Source organism: Rhipicephalus sanguineus, unplaced genomic scaffold, assembly GCF_013339695.2.
Source record: "Rhipicephalus sanguineus isolate Rsan-2018 unplaced genomic scaffold, BIME_Rsan_1.4 Seq1048, whole genome shotgun sequence".
In the NCBI taxonomy this organism is placed as follows: Eukaryota; Metazoa; Arthropoda; class Arachnida; order Ixodida; family Ixodidae; genus Rhipicephalus; species Rhipicephalus sanguineus.
This window is the reverse complement of record NW_023614232.1, coordinates 1-21,894: the sequence shown is the minus strand read 5'-3', so window position 1 is coordinate 21,894 and position 21,894 is coordinate 1. Positions and strand designations below refer to the sequence as shown.

The 21,894-nt window shown below is 43.3% G+C and overlaps 1 protein-coding gene across 1 annotated transcript; it reads left to right on the top strand.

The window, feature by feature from the left end:
- Positions 1 to 2,292: 2,292 nt before the first annotated feature.
- LOC119375972 (tRNA (guanine(26)-N(2))-dimethyltransferase-like) lies at positions 2,293 to 16,298 on the top strand (the record flags this gene model as incomplete). Its single annotated transcript, XM_049411339.1, is given in 15 exon segments — positions 2,293 to 2,382; positions 3,629 to 3,810; positions 4,296 to 4,404; positions 4,713 to 4,869; positions 4,872 to 4,891; positions 4,987 to 5,115; positions 5,968 to 6,071; positions 7,459 to 7,528; positions 9,344 to 9,478; positions 11,760 to 11,842; positions 11,907 to 12,015; positions 13,136 to 13,172; positions 14,626 to 14,863; positions 15,094 to 15,211; positions 16,095 to 16,298. Coding segments are annotated over 15 exon segments (1,785 nt in total), but the record flags the coding sequence as incomplete, so codon positions are not given.
- Positions 16,299 to 21,894: the final 5,596 nt, after the last annotated feature.

Here is a 21,894-nt window from a genome sequence, read left to right as displayed (position 1 = left end):
AACATGTCACGGCGAGTCGCGCGTACGTGGAAAGCACGGCCAGGTTTTTGTCACAGGCGGCAGTAGACGGCGGACCGTGAAAACCTTCGACTGTCACTCGTCCAACACATCTCACGGACACCGTCACAGACTCTCCACGGCTAAATGATGCTAAAAAACACCACACGACCTACTCCTAAACAACACCCCTACACAGCTGGTCAGTTGCGATTGGCACGCCGACTGCGTCGAAAGTGAAAGCTCGTAATGTAGCTTAGGGGAGATCAGTGGCTTATGTGCGCTTTCGATCGCGATCGATTCGGATCGAATTTCTCGATCGCAATTGGGGTCGTTTGTGCAAGCTGCTCATGGGAGCCAATCACATTTGAGGATTTCGATCGCGATCGAATGTCTGACTTTGTGACGTGGTATTAGTCATGTGGTCATAAAACAAACACAGTATAAACAATTACTTATGCTCACACCTCAACCAGATAGCGAATAGGATTTTTTTTTTGTATGCGTATGCAAGAAAGCGATATTTTCAGATCAAAGAACCGTAGTAAATTACGGCATGGCCGCCATGTTTAAAGTTTTGTTTAGCAGATGATGATAGCTAAAACGCAATTGAAAAACGTGCTTTTGCTCAACAGCTTCGCTGGCCGGTGGTTTATTAAATGTCTTAGCAGTTTCACGGGCTGTAGCCCTCGAGTCGAAGCGATGTCGCGTGCGGAGGCCACTGGAAATAGTGGCACAGGTTGAGACAACTGCCAATCAATTTCCCCTTGGCCTCGTCGCCAGAATCGACAAGACGCCGCAGACCTCGGTAACCGAAGGCAAAGCCGAGGTGTTTTTTCCCCAGCTCGCACGATGTGTTCTACAATCCTGTTCAAGAATTCAACAGGGACATGAGGTGAGATTTGCTGCGCCCCTGGCCAGCCTTAAGAAATTGCTCGGTCGGACATCCCGATCGCGATCGAAAGAGCTCCACGTGAATGTTATCGCGCTGTGCGTAGAGACGCGCGAAAAGTTGATGTCGTGGGAAGCGATGTGTTATGCTTGACGTGTGAGCAGACTGCTTTGAAGATGCCATAAATCACTCCGCATGTATTTGCGGAGTAGAAAAGCCTTCGCGCTCTCGTGAACAGCATGGATTATAATGAGTGTTGTATGAACTCCAGCTGTACACGATCTTCTGGCTAAAGGATTCATGCAGAATAGTTCTGCTCAAATTCTCACGGGGGTAGCATATTCACAGGGACCTCAGTTCAATACCACCTTGCGAGATTCATTAATTCATTGAAATCTTTATTGTGCTGGCATGTGGCCTAAGGGGGATAGGGTATCGGGGTGGAGGGAAGGATGTCTACCTCTTTAGAGAAGGCAAACAGAGCATTGATATTCTGGTGGCACTTCCTTTCAGTATGTACCGAACTACACACGACATTTAAGCTCACCCACAGAACATACCCTCCCACACCAAGTCACTACTCGGAGAGCAGAAGAGATTTCTCTATGCTACAGGTCAACTTATTATCACACCCAACCAGAAATAACCTCATAGCCCGTACACAATTCATTTTTGCAATGCCACTTCTGCGGAGAATGCAGGTCCTTTTGACGAGAGTGTGAAAACCCCTGAACCCTTAGAATACCAATGAGCTTTGTGAGAGCCTTGGCCAGCTAACCTCGAGAATCAGTTAAAGCTGGCAGCAAGGGCTCAAGACGTTATCCAAACACAAGGCAACCTGGACTAAGGGTGCCTCTCCTTAGCCACATTCTCAAATAAGGACGCACATCTTCTCTCTTCTTTGCAGTGAGCCCATGGTCGAAATGAGACTTTGACCTTGATTTTCTCGATGAGCCCATGATGATGAAGTTAATGACAATAGAGTTTTAAGAGTATAATCTATCAGTCTAAACTGATTCATTGTTTCACTTAATTTAGTGTCCTTTAACTGTTGTGTCCATGGCAACTAGGATTTCATATGGTTCAATTATTATTTTCTCTCTGTACTGCATCGGTGTCGTAAGTTTGTCAGAGTATGCGAGGAACAGCCCTAACAAATTCTGCTGTGCCACAACATGGGAATGCAACCTCAAGGAAACGTAAGCAGTCTGCACAATACGTTTTCAATTAAGCACTGGCAGTGCAACGAGTGTGCTTGACAATGGCAGACGCACAGTCCAGAACTGAGATCACTTGCAGCCTGGTTTGCTGACATTTTGTATGCGCCGCCTTCTAGATTCTTCAGCTGCAGCTGCCGTTTCCTGTGAATTCTGACTGCTGAATGTTTTTTCTCCCATGGCCGCGTTGCAGTCATCCAAGAATTCATTGCCACTAGAAGGGAGGAGTTGGCCAATGAGAAGACTGCTCAGAATGTAGACCCTCAGGCATATAAAGCAAGTTGGTCTTTTTTCTTATGTTTCTTGTCTCAGTCTTCAGAATTTCTGTTTTACTATGTGTGGGAAGTCAATTTATGTCTGTTGTCATGTATAAAGTAGTCTAGTTTTGATGAGAATGTTGTAACAATATTAATTAAATCAATAAGATGGAAACTTGGCTGTGCCACCCAGACAGCCTAGCTTTTTTTTTGTGTTACAGCTGGGCATCGCACTGGTTGTGATAGAGCACTGCTTGTGACATATCAGCGCAGCATGTCAACAAATTCTGAACACTGTGCAGCTCCTTTTAACACAAATGACAAAAAAAGTGCTGTTAAATTGCTGCACAAATTTGTTAATTGCAGAGATCTGGATGCATCAAATGCGAGTTCTCAATATTTATTTATTTATTTATTTATTTATTTATTTATTTATTTATTTATTTGCCCTTGGTGCCGTATTACGCTACACATAGGGGTGGAGGGTACAATCATGCAACATTGAAAACAACACTCGTGAAGTCAGTTGAATTGGCATATAAAAAATAAAAAATGAAGCAAGAGATACAAAACATGATATAGGAAAACCGGTGCAACAGGGACAAAGGCACTTGTTCCTGTGAAATGACAAAACATCACTGTTATTGTGCGCTTGCACTTGTTCCCTCGTCTGCGTCTTTGTCCCATGTTTCGCCGCTTTCCTAAATTTAACTATACATCAACTAGCCCAGCAACGAGTTTTAAAACATAATACTTTGTAGTACAATGGCAGAGACTGCTAAGGTAGCAGGAGAAAGTTTTAACACTTAACAATGTAACCATGATCAGTGATACCAGCAGTTTCACATCACAGTGTCATTATTCTGCCTTGTTATACCTACGTCATTGATTATTTTGAGGTTCCTCTCTGTTGGAAAGCTCTTTGTTCATGTGAGTGTGTAGGAAAGGGATTCCTTCTTTGTTCCTTTCCTGTAGTCCCAACAAGGGATTACAGAAACATGATGTGTGACCCACTGTTATCTTGATCTGTAAGGCATCGATAGTATTTTAAATAAATAAATATGCAAATTTCTTTTTGTGAAGATGTCACACTGTGACGCACATGATAAGTAGGTGTCATGCGTTACCATTGGCATAAAACAGATGGTGCCCACACTGTACCCGGAAGTTCCCAGCTTTCTTATGTTGGGGAAAAAAAAACAGACAGAGAATCGTACAAAGCAAATGATGAATACAACAAAGGATCGTGGCTTGGCTTTTGGCAGGTCAGTATCCTCGAGGCCCTGGCGGCATCTGGGCTGCGCTCCATACGCTACGCACTGGAGATCAGCGGTGTTGGCAAGATACTGGCCAACGACTACTCCACGCAGGCTGTGGAAAGCATGAAGGCCAACATTGAACACAACAAGGTTGGCCACATTGTTGTGCCAAACCGTGACGAAGCAGCGTGAGTGCAGATTTACATTTGAGGTTACGGCATTCTGACAGCTTGATTAATATGGCGCTTATCAGACATGTTCGCCACAGTATGAAGTGAATCAGTTAAGTGCAGTATCACAGGCAGCCAGAGGACGCATGATGTCTGCATTGCTGTGCCTTGGCTTCTCATTGTTATTGTTGTTTACTTGACAGCTGCAGCCAGAGAAAGAAGGCAGCCTAGCACTTGAGGTAGCAGACAGAGCACTGAGAGTTCATTGTAGGCAGTCGAGCTGCATGCTCTGCATGTTCGCAGCTATGTGGCATAGTTAGTGTTTTTACTTTAGTGCCCCTTTAAGAATACACGTTTCCTTGTGCAGTGTAATCCAACTCTCATGCAAACAGAACTGTTCACGGCTTGTTACTAAGCCCGCTGAACTCTCGCTTGCCAGGAGGCTTGACTTTAGCGTCTAACAGAATTTGTGGAATAACATTGATTCCATTCTTACGTGACAGGCTGCTAATGCCATGCCACAAAACGGATCGATTTGACGTGATTGACCTTGATCCATACGGGAGCCCGGCTCCATTCCTGGATGCAGCAGTGCAGGCTGTACAAGACAGAGTACGTGTACATTTTTTAACCATTTGGTTTGGGCGTGTTCACTGAGCAGGCTGTGTTGTCAGTTTATTTGTTTTACTGACACATCAAGGAAGCATTTTTTATTAAAAATGCTTGAAATAACACCAAGATCCCCAATGAAATTTGCATGCATGCACTTTCCTTATTAATGCTTTTCTGTACTATGCATAAGTCCCCATTGTTCATGTGTTTTTATTTTATTCACTAGTACCATGCTTATTCATTTATTGGTGTTAGTCAGTCAGTTTATTTGTTTGTTTGTGATCATTATCATTCAATTCATGTAGTAGCTAGCAGACTACAGGAAGGTGTTTGTGGAGGAAGCAGTGCACATAATGAGGACTTGTGCCTGTCTCAGGGCGCTTTTGGTGACGTGCACGACATGGCCATCCTTGTGTGGGAACAGCAGCGAGACCTGTCGGGCAAAGTATGGCGCAGTGTCACTCAAGACCAGTGCTGCCACGAAATGGTACGTCCGATGTGTTCATGTCAGTCAGCTGTCTGTCAGAGACGGTTACTTCGGGACAACCCAATAAACCGATCTCACCACGTTGCATTACGCAGGCGCTGCGTATCATTTTGCAAAGCATTGAGTCGCACGCCAACCGCTACGGCCGCTACACCGTGCCGCTTTTGGCCATCAGCGTCGACTTCTACGTAAGGGTGTTCGTGCGGGTTTACACCGGACCTGCCATTGTCAAGCGCTCTCTACGAGGTTATGACTCCTTCCCACCAAAGTCCTTTAAAAGGGCCCTGCAACACTTTTTGAATGTGGTCAAAAAACGCTGTCAATCGGCTGTCAAGGCTCCTGTGAATGCGTGAGCCAAGTGTTATATAGAACTGCATGTGGCCGGGAATCTACAAGTACATTTCAAAGGCACCGTGGAATCACTCGCTCTTCTCTCTGCAAATTACGTCATCGACAGCCATGACTGCATAGTTATCGTGGCCCCCATGGGGTGCTGCCACGTGCCGGTGCTGTGCTCTGTAGTGTGCTAGAATTACACGTATGGCAAAACTGCTAGCCGGCCTAGTTGGAACGAATTCATTGTAGTACTTGCGCGAAAACAAACGGGGACGAAGAAAGGAGACACACAGACAAGCGCACACGGTTGCGCTTGTCCGTGTGTCTCCTTTCTTCGTCCCCGTTTGTTTTCGCGCAAGTACTACAATGTACACGTATGGTACAGAGATGACACAGTAGCAACACTAGCGTGCTTGTGATCGCACAAAAAGTGAGTCGTCGCATTCGAAGAAAAGAAGAAGAGAAAGTGTTCAAGATCATGACGCACTGATGTAACTCCCTACACCTTTGTCGTCCCCCCTGTGTTGCTTTCAGCACACTCGTCAGGACAAAAGGAGAGAATAAGCGCTTAAAATGTGCAACAAATCCCATGTAACTTTGCTCATACCTGGACGGATTTGAAAAAATTGTTGTGGCAATCGATTCACAAGGCAATAAACTCCAATAGTGAGGTCGTTTGGTGATTACTTGGAAAAGTGCTGCAGGGCCCCTTTAAAAAGTGATGCAGCAGGTGGACTGACAATGTGCCATTCCCTTATAGCAAGCTCGGCATGGTGTACCAATGCAGTGGCTGTGAGACGTTTTCACTCCAGCCATTGGGGCGCTGTACAGAGAAAGGAAACAGGTAAGATCTGTACAAGGGTTTGTTGTGCAGAGCATATCTCCTTCAGTTGTGAATTATGATGAGCCGTGAATGTATGCATCATTTCCTATAGTGTATTAGGACGTGCTGATACTTTGTTGCAAGAAAGTTAATGTGGCGGGGTGCTGCTTTTTACATATTCTGATGATTCATTATAATTACAAAGTGATGAAGTATCTGTTCATCATGCTGATGATCATGTTGCAGTTACGCATGAAAATAATTGGACTGACTTATGCACAAATTAATTATTGACCATAGACGTCACAGGCAACAAAACATAATTTTTCCACCATTGCTGTATTCAATAGCACATCGAAGCATCACATTGAATGTGGTACTGTCTTTGTAAAAGTGATCATCCACAAAAGATCAACATTGCAAGTTACATGAATACAAATTGAATCTGGAAGGAGTTGAATTTATTCAAGGCTTACTGTCTCTTACCATTTTTTTTTGCCAGCATTTGTAACAGCTGGTAAAAACAAATTGCACGCAGAAATGTGCACATGGCACCTGAAAGGAATATTATAGATGTAGCACGGCTGCCAATACAGAAAGTCGGAATTTCTCTACCGGACACCTGAAATTTCCATGTTCGTACTTACATTTTTCTTGCTTGCCCAAATAATTATGTAATACTAAATGTTCATAGTGCTTTTCATGGCTTCCATTTTTACGATGAGCAACGTTATTATGTATACAGCCTTTACGGCTTGTGTAAGTTTTGTAAATATGGGTTATCAAGCCGTAAAATGTGATTAGTCATGGTGACCTTCCACGAAGTTCGTCACTGGCGAAATGTGCTGCTCATGCTTTGATGCAGGACTGTACAGTCTTTGCAGAGAATGTTTGATAGAGTCCTCCAGTGTTGCCAGATTGCACAAGAAACTCCCAAACGTGAAGGGAATAACCCTAATTTAGCCCCAGTCACTGAAATTGGGTTTAAGTGTGTGTGGGCCAGTTTGAAGAAGTGCACTGGTAGGGGCATATTGCAGTGCAGCATTCGATATTTAAAATGTGGAATGTTTTAAGGAAAGTTTGATATATATGTAGTACAGTGCTTCAGTAAACAGGATGTTACCAGTTACAACTCATCAATACAGCAAATAATTCTATATGTCTTGGTTCGAATGTATGCAGTCTTTTAATGTGGTCACATATTTGAAGGGCACTCCGGTATCTTTGTGTTCATGCATTGGGGGGAGGGGGGGGGGACCTCACTGCAACAAGCATGAATATAATGAATTATTGGATATTATGCGTACCTAAAGCAAAATTTCTTTTCACCGACATCAGTATGTGACACATACTGGATATGATTAGGGCTCAGCATTTTTAGTTGTTATTCTCATCTCTCGCTTGACAGCTTCAAGTTCAGTCCAGCTCTTGGTCCCCCTGTGGGTCTTACGTGCTCGCACTGTGGCCACAAGCACCACGTGAGTCTGCTCTGTTTTTCTGGAGATATTGTAACCTTGTCGACCCCTGTTGTGCAATTTAAATATACACTAGAACAAACACAGATGTAATAAAGTGTATCTAAAAGTTTCCTTGCCAATATTAAAGTGTAACAAATATACGTTTTTAAAGGGACACTAAAGGCAAATATTAAGTCGACGTTGATTGTTGAAATAGCGGTCCAGAAACCTCGTAGTGCTACTTTTATGCCAAGGAAGTGCTTATTTTGAAATAAAATCACGTTTAGTGGTCCGCAATCGCGTTAGCGCACTTCAAATCACCCGCCTGAAATCAGTCTTTCACACGTCACTGCTGCCGTGGCCCAACGTTGCCCGCCTTTACTGCGGCGGCGGCGTGCACTGGCGGCGTGCACCATTCGGGCATCCGGCAACATCACATGCATGCGGCATTTTTGTCGAACTTTCTGTCAGAGTGACTTTCACGAGCATGCAAAACACACGCGGCAGTACGTGATACCGAAGCTACCACTGAGACGCGACCGCGTGAGCGAAGCAGGGCGCCGGACGAAGCGCAGTTCGGCGAAAACGGAACCTTTGAATCCACGCGCGCCGTTTCCCATGGCAACGCCAAAGAGGTTCTTTTTTCCATGAATCAAACAGAACGAACAACAGCATTTTTATTACGTCTCTTGATGCACGGAAGGTTCTTTTTTATTGCTGTAGTTTTATTGATTACTATACTCGGCGACAGCTTCTCTTGACAGTGGTAGCGAAGGCTACGGAGGCGGGGCTTCCGCACATTCGTGTTGCTCCGCAAGTAGTACGGCAGCTCGCGGCTGATGTCGGTTTTGCTCGCTCGCATCGTTACCGCGTTTAGAAAATTATATACACGAAAAATGTCAATGAGAGATACATCTCGATTGTTCAGTGTACATTTTTGGTGTCATATTACGCGTATATTTTTCTTGGAGAACATAAACAGCGTGTTTGCGGCCGCACACTGCGCACGACGTCATGGACCCATGTTTGCTTTGGAAAACGGGCGTGCTGAAAAGGTGGTGCTGTCTTAGAAATGAAAAGAAAGGAAACGCATTCTTGCAAAGTGAACAATAACTGTATCTTACTACGACTTCCCGCTGCTGTTAAGTCTCTAATAAATAAAGCGTATTTATTTCAGCAGTGCAAATGAGAAAATTATCAGTAAACCTAAGTACTATTTTTGGCGCGGTAGCAGGCATGCTTTCGGTTCCTGCAGCTTCCCAGTGCTGTCAAGAAAAGTTTGTCGTCGAGTATAGTGATTAATTGTAGGCAGACTCTCAACGTCATCAGGATCATTTTGAAAATGTGCCGCGTCATGGCGCTCTTCGTGTGATACATTTAGCTTAATTTCTCAGTAAGAGGGCACTGCTGTTGATAATATGCCGTTTAGACGCTGTCATACATTGAGCTTTCATTCGACATAAATTGTTATTTGCGTTTAGTGTCCCTTTAACAATATCAGATACGTGGTGGTGTGTGTTGTGAAACATGTACAAGGGAGACTTTACATAATCTGACTGTGTGTTAGCATGCAACTTTGTTAAAAACGATTGATTGCTTTTAGAAAGACTTACAAAACCATGTGTGATCTAATTGCTGGCTGTTGACGAATAGAGATTTCAGAAACAATGTCTCCAAACAGCTTTGCGTATTCAAACTCTGCATTCTCTTGAATACATACTTGTTTCATTCTGTACATCCTGTCAGTGGTTACCTTATTTTTATAGGTGCCCTTTAGGTAGATTTATACCTCTCGAAGAATCGCACCCGGACGTTTCTCTTCTTCCATTCGTTTAGATTGGCGGACCTGTTTGGATCAACCCAATGCATGACGTTAACTTTATCCAGCGGCTGATCCGCCGTGTGACTGAAAGTCCCGAGCTTTATGGTACATCCAAGAGGATGCTGGGCATCCTTCACATGCTTGACGAGGTGAGCGTGTGCTCTTTGACATAAAGGCTAATGGAACACATCCTTTGAAAAGAGAAAGTGTTTCCTGCGATTGCAAAACAGTCAGCCTAACTTTGAGCGGAGGCTTTACGCGCCAGCGGGCCTATCCGTACCACAGAATACGGAATACTACGTATTCCGGAATCAAATGGAAGCACTTTGCACCAGCAGCACTGCCCATGTAGGGGTCCCTACTGTTTTTTGAAATGGCCAATTTGTGAAGGCCAACACGGAATAGTATTTTGTATTCTGTGGTACAGTATAGGCCCCAGCAGGAATGTCATAAAAAAGCACGTGCGGTCACTTCTGCACTCGGCTGTCAGTGGCCTCGTAGGTTTCGATAGCCTTTGTCTGAGGCTTGTGTCTGAGGCAAGAAAACAACATAAACAAAAACAATATGTGAAATCGAAGAAGCCACGCAAATGTCAGTTAAGATAATTCATGATAAATTTCGTGCAGCGCTCACGAGTATAGGACGATAGACGGAAGAAGCACACGAGACAGCGTCTGTCTCGTGTGCTTCTTCCGTCTATCGTCCTATACTCGTGAGCACTGCACAAAATTTATCATGAACACCAACCAACTCGCTCAGCTTACAATTTTAATTAAACAAATTTCAGAAAAGCGAGCTTGGCTTTTTTCTTTTTTGTCTGTGTTGAAAAGTAAATAAACACAGAGCCTAGCCAGGTACTTGTTGTGCCCTATACAAAGGAGGAGGAATAAGCTTTCATTGAAAGCAACAGTTTAGTTGACTGGGGTCGTCAAGGTCTTGCCTCTTCGGAACAAAAAATATTTTCTTACTTTTTAAAAAACAGAAGGTCTTCATAGTCTTCTAAGGTGGCATTCACACCAGTGGTTGAAGAGCTTTCACAACATCTGACATTTTCATCACCGACTGCAACATGCCTGTCGCCAGAAATGCCTCATGACTGGTGCCATTCATATACGCTTACACCACTGTTTCGCAACATTAAATAACTTTCTGCATATACCACTTTCCTGCTCCTGTGTTGCCGATTGGTTCAGCAGGTTCACAACTCTTGGAGCTGAAGAATCCATGAGTGAGCGACTCCACAAAATTGGTAGCTTTTCGACGCGACTGTCGCTTTGCGATCTTAATGAGAACTAACAGACAATCAAGCCAAGGAATGTGTAGGGGATGTTATCTGTAGTAATTGCGATATAAATGAGGAGAAATTAAAGTGGACGGAAAGATAACTTGCCGCCGGCAGGGACAAAATCTGCAACGTTCGAATACCACGTCCCATGCTCGTAACCATGACGCCATCATGGTTATGAGTGGCATGATTAACACTCCCACGTTTAAATGCACAGATATACCCGATAAAGTTGATGGCAGGATGACCACCACCGTAGCTCAAGTGGTAGAGCATCGGGCACGTTATCAGAAGGTTGCAGGTTCGGTACCTGCCAGCGGCACGTTATCTTTTCGTCCATTTTAATTTCTTCCCATTTGTATCACAATTACTTCAAATAACATCCCCTATACTTTCCCTGGCTTGATTGTCTGTTAGTTCTCATTAATGTGTGTCTAACAAAGAAAAACAAGCCCTTACAAATATTCCCCTTCTTTCGTGTTTTGGGATCTTTGTTACTTGCTGGTGTGAATGCCACCCAAAAGGTACAGCCTCCAGCACTTTTGTCCGTATCGTGCAAGCATCGCCTGCACGCAGTACCAGCGCCTTACAAACTGTGATAATCTGCGAGACCGGCAGCAGTAAGCGCAGGCACTCAAAGCAGCACTAGTGCAAGCATCGTCTGCCATGCTGTTCCTTTCAGAACAAAACACTTCCTTTGTAAAAGGTGCCCTCAATGCACAGATATAAACATCACGAATTGTCCTTTCGCAGACACAACAGGAAAGATAAAAAGAATGTGCATCGTTGATTGCAGTTTTAGTTTGTTTGTTGTGAAAACACAACTTTTGTTTTCCTTCTTGGTTTTTTTTTTAATTTTATTTTAGGAGACTACCACAGGCATTGTGACAGGGCGTGCATAGTCCTGAAAAACAGCGTGGCAGGTGACGATTGCGCTTGCACTGCTTTGGGCGCCTGTGTGTACTACTGCCGGTCTTGCAGATTATCGAAGGTTAAGGCGCTGATACTGCGTACGGTTGATGCTTGTTCAATATACTAGTTAAAAATGCTGGAGGTTGTACCTTGGTAGTTTGAAAATTAAATTGCAACGGTACAGGGAATGTTCTCTCACAGTGGGTCACAGGTATCCTTTTGACCATGCGCAGGAACTCGAGGTACCCCTGTACTTTCTGCTGGACAGATTGGCATCCACCGTGCGTGTCTCAACACCGAGCATGCTTAACTTCAGGTTTGTTGTGAAGGAGCATGAGTTTTGCATTGCTGTGACCTTTTCCTTTCTGGTGCTCACGCAGGTCAGCATTGCTCAACGCCGGCCACCGCGTGTCCTTGTCACACGCGTGCAAGAACTCTATCAAGACCGATGCGCCCATGGATTTCGTCTGGGACATCATTCGAACTTGGGTATGCACTTCTAATACAGGCAGTGTGCTCGGGCAGAACCTGTGCTTTCATATTCGTGATCCCTATTATCAGCCACAGCATCGATAAAGTGTGCAGTCATGTAGGTGCATGTATTGCCTTAGAGACGTCTAGTGGCTGCTTCACTACTTTGCAAATGTTGAATTATGGCCTATTGGGTACTCAACAACTGTAATGGCAGTCAGCATGCTAAGAGAGCTCACAACGATCCCTTAGAAGGCAGCTCCTCCAGCTTATGCTGTGCCTGCACTGCGTGTTCCATGCAGACTCGGCATTTTTTGTATACTTCTCGATCCATCTCACTTTGGCTTTGAAGGTTTTGCTTCTGAAAAGCATGTTTTGTGTAATTTTTACACATTTCTCCAAATGTTTAAAAGGACGCCACTAAGGAGCACATTCAATAGCTTAGCTTGGAGCGAGCACACCAGAATTGCACCAGAGCATTCTGGGGCATTTTGGGAGATGTGTAACATCTACCTCGGAAGTATGTATCCCATATTCACCCATCATCTGCTCATCCCCGCATTCTTTTTTGTGAGCCTACGCTCTAGAATTTGCTCAAAGTTATTGGTATGTTCAGCTGGTTTCTGGTGCACTCTGACTTGGATTGCAACAATGCGGAGCTGCTCACATCAAAGCATGTTGAACCATCATGTTGAGCTGCTTGCAATCGGAGGTCAGGAAAAGAATCATATCAACACTCCTTTTGCAACAAACAAGCGAGGCACGCAGACACTGGAGCCTGCTACTGCTGATTCAGTTGTCACGGCAACAGTGAAGCTGCAGGAACTACATGATCAGAATTATGTCAGATCTCAGTCGCATTCCAAAGTCGAAGGTGAGAGCACATCCAGGTGCTCAGCTCTGGAGCATGGTACTCTGAAAGAAGTAGCTGAATGTACTCCAACATTCAGCTGCTTTTGAGCATGTTCAGCTGCTTCATGGAGCACATTCAGTAGCTTAGCTTAGAGCAAGCTCACCAGAACCCCACCAGTGGCAACCTGAGGCACTTAAGAATGAGCACTTGAATTAAACAGTTCATATTGGTTTTTCTCAGAGAAGTAAAGTGTAAGCAATAGAGATTTTTTTCTGAATGGTGCAGAAACTCCAGAACCCATCTAAAGGCCACTTGAGCCAGGGTCACCTGGAGAATACATCATGAGGACAGAGCCCAGGTATGTCATTTGTTTATTTGTTGCTAACACCTTTTCTGACTGCTGTCAAAAAAAGGCTCGTGTTCTACTATTGAACTAAAGGCTGAGGCGAATCAGCTCAAGGACGTGTACGTTGCTGGCACCTTTGCGTTGTGGCGATTGCAAGGCTACAAGGAAGTGTACAATCTACTTTGAGTTGTGGGTTAGCTTAGCTTGTCACCTGCGTAAAATACATTCGGTTAGACATTAGAATAAAATTACAGTAGAAAATGCAGTGTATTCGTCAATTTGACTCCGGCTAAATTGATTTGTGAGTGCCAGTTATTCAAACATCCTGCCTGGTGCATATGTATTCATTAGGCTTGTGCAAATATTTGAGCACATTGAATATTCAAACGAATATTACAGCATTCGAATTCGCTTCGACACAAATTTAAGTTATCCAAAATTTCAAAGTATTCGAAATGAATGAATAGACATAAACCACATGAAACCTCCTGTAAAGGTGGCTTCACTGCAGTGGAGGGGTGCTATATCATGAATACACCTATCCAGGAGAAATTTGCACTGCCACAAAGCTCCACTTCAAGGTTATATGAACATATTACCCTCACATGGATTCATCATTTGTTAAGTTTAAAAGCTCGTTATACCGGCTTATATACTAAGTATAGTAAACTTTAAAATGTATCATATTTTACAGGTTATCACTCGCATTCTGCCGAAAGTCAAATCCTGCTGCTGTTCAAAGATGCTTCCACTTCCCTTTGAACCAAAAAGAATGACATTTGCTCGTGCCTTGTTTCAATTTTAAAATATATTGTGCAGGTTAGTTGGTTCATGACAGATATGCTCATTTTTCTTTATAACATGTGATATACTGTTTGAATTCGATTCGAAATTATTTGACCAAATCACTATTCGCTTCGAGCCTCAAATTTACTATTTGCATAAGCCTAGTATTCATATACGAGCTAAAACTTAAGTGACAAATATTAAATGTAGGCAACTTTTCATTCCATGCAGGTACACTGCAGTTTTTTTTTTTTCTCCAGTGCAAATAGGAAACTTTTTTTTTTGTTACACATAATTTCAAGGCACATTCAGTGAACACCTCATGCACTTTGGTGTCGAGCAGCACTTTTACTGGAGCTTAGTGATGGCAGCACTGTGTTCACTGTGAAGCTACATGCTAGCATTCAGAATGCATAAATTCTTTCATTGTAGTTAAAAAAAATAAATTAGTTATGCTGTAGAAGCATTCGCTATATTATGAAAGAATAATATTCGGAGGGACATGCATAATTTTTGTTGTACAGGTAATGTCACAAAGGCATACGTTGTAGAGAGCTTCAACAGTATTCCGAATTAGAGTAACGTTGCTTGTTTTCTGCATTTTTTCTGTCATTCCCTTAATTGAAGCTGCCAGGGAATTCAGTCGCTTTCGTTGGTTCAATTGACATTGAATTAATTGAATTCAACTGTACCATGTTGAGGATTAGGATTAGGATAAGCATTCAGACTGACAGGGCAGGGGTGACGGGTTCTGTATTACAGTTGCCAGTGAACTTCTCCATCCATCCCGATGCCAATCCTTCGTCACGAGAGCAGCAGCTACTAAGGTACCAGGTGAATCCTGAACCCTGCTGGGGCCCAAAGGCCAGGGCCAAGACCAGGTGAGGAAGGCTGCTTGTGGCGTCTGACCACAGGTCTAGAGCTGTTTGCTATCAATGTGTATGCATATTTGTGTCCAAATTTTGTAGCTTTCACATTGCTTGTACCAGCTTTCACCAGGGCATTACTATGCGTCATAGAATTCATGTTGCTTCATATTGAAAGGGGAGTGGTTCTTGTGGTGGTGCATGGTCAGAGTGTAGCGCTAACATGGAAGCATTGCCCCTTGCAGCCTGTGGGCAGACAGAGAAGTCGAGAAGAGCCGGAGGTTGCAGGGAAAGCGCAAGCTGAAGGAGGCACCATCCAACGACACATCCGACGAACCGTCCTCAGCCAAACTCTCGGCAGTGGTAAGCCTCTCCAACTTACGAAACGTACACATAGCTAGAGTTGCTACAAAAGCTGGATTGAGTAGTAGTGGTTTTTGAGGAAAGGCAAGACTCTAATTTTTGCAGCCCGTAAGGGAACGCCTCTCGATTAGAAAAAGCAGTGGGTACCTAGTGGCACTGCGAATCGAACCCAGCACTTCTCGCATTGGAGGCGGACTCTCTAACTACTCGACCGCCACTGCAATTCCTCGGGTGACTCTCTCACTGTTTGCATTCACGACCCACTTTCTTTCATGTGCCTCACTTATGAAAGAAAGACAAAGGCACGTGCCATATAACTCGATGTTGCAGCAAGTGTGATACTTTTATGTCACCAAACCCGAGATATTTATTTTGTGAAAGCTGCCGCAGAGTACCTATTGAACACAGAAGAAGCTGAGCAACATGTTTCTGCAAAAGCACTGCTCTCGCTTGTGTCTGAAACGGAGCACTGGAAGTGCAAGTTTGTTAAAGTATACTAATCTTTCAGAGGTAGCTAACTGTAAGAATCTTGCAGATTCCTAATAGTAGATTGATGTTGACTGGACAAAATATATTTTCTACGCAACTGCGACTTCTCTAGCTTAAAAAAAATTGCTTCTTAGAAGAAGAGCACATTCCATCCCCTGTCGCAACCTACAATCCCATCTGCTTCCAATTTAGAATGACTTTCTTTCAATAACATTTATCTTGATGGGTTGTGAAAAAGTGCAAGGAAAGACTGCTGAATTTTTAACAAATTTTCTATTACTGGTCTTAAAACAAATCTGCCTCTAGACATGAAGGAATCGTTCCTTTCACGTTTAGCTATCACTTAGTAAGAAGTTGCGGTACTTATAATTTGTGTTAATCTTCTTGTCTATAGGCTGCAGGAGACATTTCTCATCAGACTGAGCAAGAGGAGACAATGGAGTGCAGTGATGTCGTTGAATCTGAGGAGAAGCAGGACGCTAGTAAAAACCTAGAAACAATCTCCGTCCTCATGTATTTTTCATCAGTGAAGTGGGTGTGTAAGGAAGGATGTGCTTGGCAGCATCTAGGTGCCCCACCCTCCTCGATGGGAGGGTGAGGTGAAACGATGAAGAGCAGTGGCCATGGCAACCAGCCCAACCAAGATCAAAGGCGTCGGGCGTAATATATGCAACTGCCGAGACAACTGCTTCATAACCACTGGAGTACACCATCACACATTCTTACAGCTTGTTTCATTCTACATACATTTTTTTTGACCCTGTATTGCCCAAGCACAGTTCCACATCAAGGAAAGTTAAAACCTAAAATGGCAGTAAGTCGAATTAGATGGATTCACCACAGAATAAAAGTAAGGTGCACCCAGGAGAGCGAGACAACACAGCTGGACTGAAAAGGAGGTAGACAAACTTATCTGCAAATGCTCAGAATGGCAGGAATGTTTGGCACGGAAGCGATTCTCTTATGTTCATGTGGCTCACCTTAGTTTCCTCACTTGAAACGAATGTTCACATTCATTCTGGCCACGGAAAGTAGTATGTTTGTACCAAAAAAAAAAAAGAAGTCAAACAGTATTAAGTTAAATAAGTAGTTGGTTTGTGAACAACCACACTGAACTACTCCCCATGCATCAAATATCGATATTTAACTGTATGTTAGGCTTCTTGTGATAAGTAGGATCTTAAGGTATTAAAACAGTGTAGCACATAGTGAGAACTGCAGGATGAAAAGAAGAGATCAATATGAATTATACGCTCAACTCAACAAGCAGCGCTAAAAGCAGGCAACGAGTCAAAATAAGAACTTTCACAAGCTTTTATTTGCTTAAAACATCTGCATCTGTTGCCTAAAACAGCAGTGTGCCTTGTCGATATGGTGTCATTCACACTGCAAACAACCAGCATACCACACAACTCACTCGGGGAAGGGTAAAACACACTTTGAACGAGAAATAAAAATAAAACAACAAATGCACCCTTCCTCACTTCACAAGAGCTTGTTCGTATGCTTCCGCCACAACACACTGGTAAATAAATAACATCGCAACACATATTGCACGTCATCCATGATAAATGTATGAAACGACAGGAATGTGTAGAAGAGTTGTGATCCTGATCCACTGGATGTACTAATTACATGCCGCGATTCAAATGCCAACAGTAGATAGACGGCTTTTGCGCAGTCCAGCAAAAAGCACAGATGTGAGGACATATGGCCAACTCTGATGTGCCAGGGGACAGTGCTTGACACAGGCTGACATTCACACTTGCATCCACTTACAAATGTTCATTCTTAGATCTAAATACACTTGCAAGTAAACTCTCATGTTCACACCATATTCACACTCATGTATACAGTCAAACCTAATTATAACAAGTCGTATCTGACATAGAAATAAATTCATTGTATCCAAAAATTCGTTATGAACATATATTCCTTACACTCTAGCAGTGGAAAGACTTGTTTTTCATTTACTTCGTTATAACCGATAATTTGTTATATGCAAATTTGTTATATTGAGGTTTCATTGTATTCACACTGACAGGTACTTGCATTCGTACCCATTTAATCCACTGGCACTCACTCATGTTCACAATGACACATACTCCCCTCATCACTCACTTGCACTCATACTCGCACTTTTATAATCAGTGAGCGCACTCACGAGTCAAGTGTGCCAACCTACGCTGCTTGCGACACATCACAGTTGGCTGTAGATCTATGCAGCTTTTCAATTTTGCTGGAGTGCACAAAAACCACATGCTCCACCATTTTACATTTCAACGACTGCAGACAGTAGTCAAACACAGGCCAAAGTTCAACTCCTGGTGTGTTCTCTTTCATGCATCTGGTTAACAGAGCATGCAAATGCATACACACGAAGTCTTTTGTCTACTGCCTGCATGGAATCAGGATAGTAGTACATGGTGTGAACCTGCAAGGCACAGTTGTTGGTACAATCAACGCTGGATATAACTAAATAATAAAATTACGAAATATTTTCTGCCAATGCGAGCGTGTACACTTATAACAAATACTGAGTGTAACAAAGGTATACTTCCGTGCAATAAGCAACTTTGTCATAACAAGCTCGTACTGTATATGGACACACTGCGACTTTGTTTCTCGGTGCATGCTGCAGAAACCCACCTTATTCATCATTTACAGCCTGTTTAGGTCCAGTGCTGGACGAAGGCCTCTCTCGATTTACAGTTTACCTTATGTTGTGCGAGCTGGTTCCATTTTATCCCTGTGAACTTCTTTAATTTTATCACTCCATCTCGCTCGCTGCCTTCCTCGACTGCGTTTCCTGTCCCTTGGTAACCATTCTGTTGCTCTAACTGTCCACCGGTTGTCTGTCCTACGCATGACATGGCCAGCCCAGTCCATTTCCATATTTGTTTCCTGACCCATTCTGCCGTCCTCTGATCTCTCAATGTTACGCCTACCATTTTCCATTCCACTAAACACTACGTGGTCCTTAAACTCTCCTTCAGTTTCTGTAATCCTTCATGTTTCAGCTCCACATGTTAGAACTGGCAGTATGCAGTTGTATATCCGCTTTGAGAACAACGCGTATTGCCTGTCATTTAACTTCAGCCAACTTGGAGAGCAAGTTGGTTTCAGGAAAGGATTCTCTACGATGGATTGCAGTCGCATAATCGACCAGCGAATCGGAAAATCTGCTGAAAACAACCCCTTTATTTAGCATTCATAGACTACAAAAAGACCTTCAACTTAGTAGAGATACCAGCAGTCTCGAAAGCACCAAGTCACCAATGAGCACCTGAAGCTTATGTAAATACCCTAGTCGACATCCGCAAAGACTCCACAGCTTTTCCACAAAAAAAAAAAAAGTGCGATAGAAGAAGGGGTCCAACTGGGAGATATGATCTCCCTAATGTTGTTCACTGCATGCTTAGATGTATTGAAAGAACTGGACTGGACAGAAACGGGAAATAAAATTAACAGAGGATACCTCAGCTACCTACAATTTGCGGATGACATGGTGCTCTTCAGCAACGATGGCGACGAGTTGCAAAAGATGATTGGGGACCTAAACCGAGAAAGCATAAAAGTAGGACTAAAATGAATATGCTGAAGACAAAGATAATGCTGAGTAGCCTGGCGAAAGAGAAGAGTTCACAAACCAACCACAGGATCGGTAGAAGAATATGTATACCTAGGTCGATTACTAACGGCCTACGCATGAAAGGAAATTCATCAAAGAATGAGGATGCGCTGGAGCGCGAATGGCAGCCACTCCAAAACAATGACAGGCCAAGTTATTACTAGACATCTTCACCAGTCTGGGTAAGCCATGTTCCGGATGATGCACAGTATTGTAAACGATGCTGTGGTACTAGAACTTGCTTTTTTAAGTGCACCTTCCTATAGGAGCGCTATGCCTGTGTGATATGGTATCACGCTTTGATGCTGCTACCACGACTAGTTCATCCCGTTAACAAATTGTGACAGGTATGCCGTCGATTTGAGTATCCATGCCATTGCAAGTTATTCATGGCAATACATTCGACAGCCTGCAAAGCCGCGAATGCTTCAACTGAAGCCTCATTTTCAGAGCTACGAAGTGTGGTCCTATGGACACCCACACACATATAACTCCCTTTCAGGTGACGGTCGAGTCTGTCCATCAAAAATATTGTTTCACCGCATTACTCGCACCTTCGGTATCATGAAAAGTACAGTTTCAGAACAGACTAAATTTTCGGCTCTTCAGAAAGTTTTATTCAAGGTTACAGTTGCATGGACCCCACGTAAGAATCCTGTACAGAAACTTCAAATATGAGAATATTTTAACTTAATCATGCCTGGCGTAATTGGAAAGCACCTATACAGCTACTTGAAGTATATGCTGGGTATATAACGCAATCACAAACAATGAAAGTTGACCTGCTACGCAAAAACATGACACCCAGTCATAATGACACCCACAAGGTTTTTGGAAATGCAGTGCTGTTCCTTCTCTAGCCTTTTTTTTTTTCTATCATCTAAAAAAAGTACTGAAGCACAGCTTTGTAAGTTTAGAGTGAAAGACAGTATGCAACATTTTGACACAAGTTATGTAAGAATGCTAAAATTTTTACCTGCTCATATTTTGAAGCCAATTGTGGGGCTGCGCAGGAATCAATGAGCAAGTAATTCAACACCTTATTCGGCTATTAAAAACAAAGCTAACAACTGATATGTGCCACGAGTGCAATAGCATAGTAATACCCCTGTCACACGGCACATGTAATGTCATTCGCAGCGAATGTCATTAGGCATTAATGCCATTTTTGTTGCTGCTACACGGGCATAGCGAATGACATTCACACCTAATGGCATCGCCCGTTGAATGAGTTCACCGAACTCATTCAGGCGCGACATGTGTACTCTCGTCAACAGGCGCTTGGCAAAAGATTGCGACATCGATATCTTAAAGCATGTTAAAACAATATGTAAACGATGTTAGCGTTCTTGTTAGAGGTTGTTGTTAACTTTTCGGTAACTTTTTTACGTACGACGCGATGTTGGAAGCACTTTGTGCAGCTATACTCTCTTTCCCATACTCCGACTTGACGCTAGCGCCACCTCCTGTCAGCCATGTGGCCATGTTTACAAACGCTCACTGTTGCTTTGGTGAAGCGACGCCGCGGTAGCCGTAGCGATAGTTGCATGCCATGAATGCGAACCCCGAAGCAAGGAAAAAAATATGTAAATTAAAGCACAATTTGTAACTTTTTGTTATCACAGCCGCCTGCCAATAAACATTGACATCAATTGCGAATGTCATTTCATATGGCCGTGTAGACCCGGAACGCAAGATCGCAATGACATTCGTTTTGAATGTCATTCGCAGCGAATGACATTACATGCGCCGTGTGACAGGGGTATAATTGACCTTGGTATAGGTTTTTAGCTAAGTTTACGTCATTGCATATATTAAGAGCTAAACTGTGTGAACATGTTAGTAAATGCTGCAATGAAAATGCATTCTAGCTGAAGCTGCAAATTTGGAATTGCGATTAGAAAATGGAAACCTCATTAAATGCTTGGAAGTGTACATAGGCATTTTCGATAGACAGTACCTCATTACATGTAGCATTTAAAGTAGTTGAAGAAAAATGGCAACTTGGGTTGGCATGCAAAATATTTATAGGCATAATTTTTTTACACATTTGACAATTATGGGGCCTAAAGGCTCAGTATCCCACTAACGAGTCAAGTTTAATGCCATCACATTTGCCTGTATAACAAAAATAAATCCTTATACGGATGATGCAGAGGCTTAGTGATGACTGCCAATTCCAGTGCAGAGATCCAATATTGAGATGTCACATCTGTGCCACGGACATGCATGAGAAGCATCTAACAGAACAGCTGCACTATGTGACGCCCCAACAGCGTTGGGATCACAGCCACATCTCTCTTTTTGGCCACAGCTGGCGGCACTGGTTGGCTATTTTTCTGCTGCAGAGGAAAAATGCTAATGAGGAACCAGCAAGGGCAACATGCACGCACTTGGCAGTGGTGGAAAACATCCTGCCACAATGTTTTTGGCTACTGGAAAGGTTTCATGCATGATTGTGGTTTTCTGCCTGCAAATGCACGACCAAAAGCCAGATTTCACACAACATTTCGCTCGTTGACTTCATGCTCTAGCTCTCTCCACATGTTGGCCCATTTGTGGA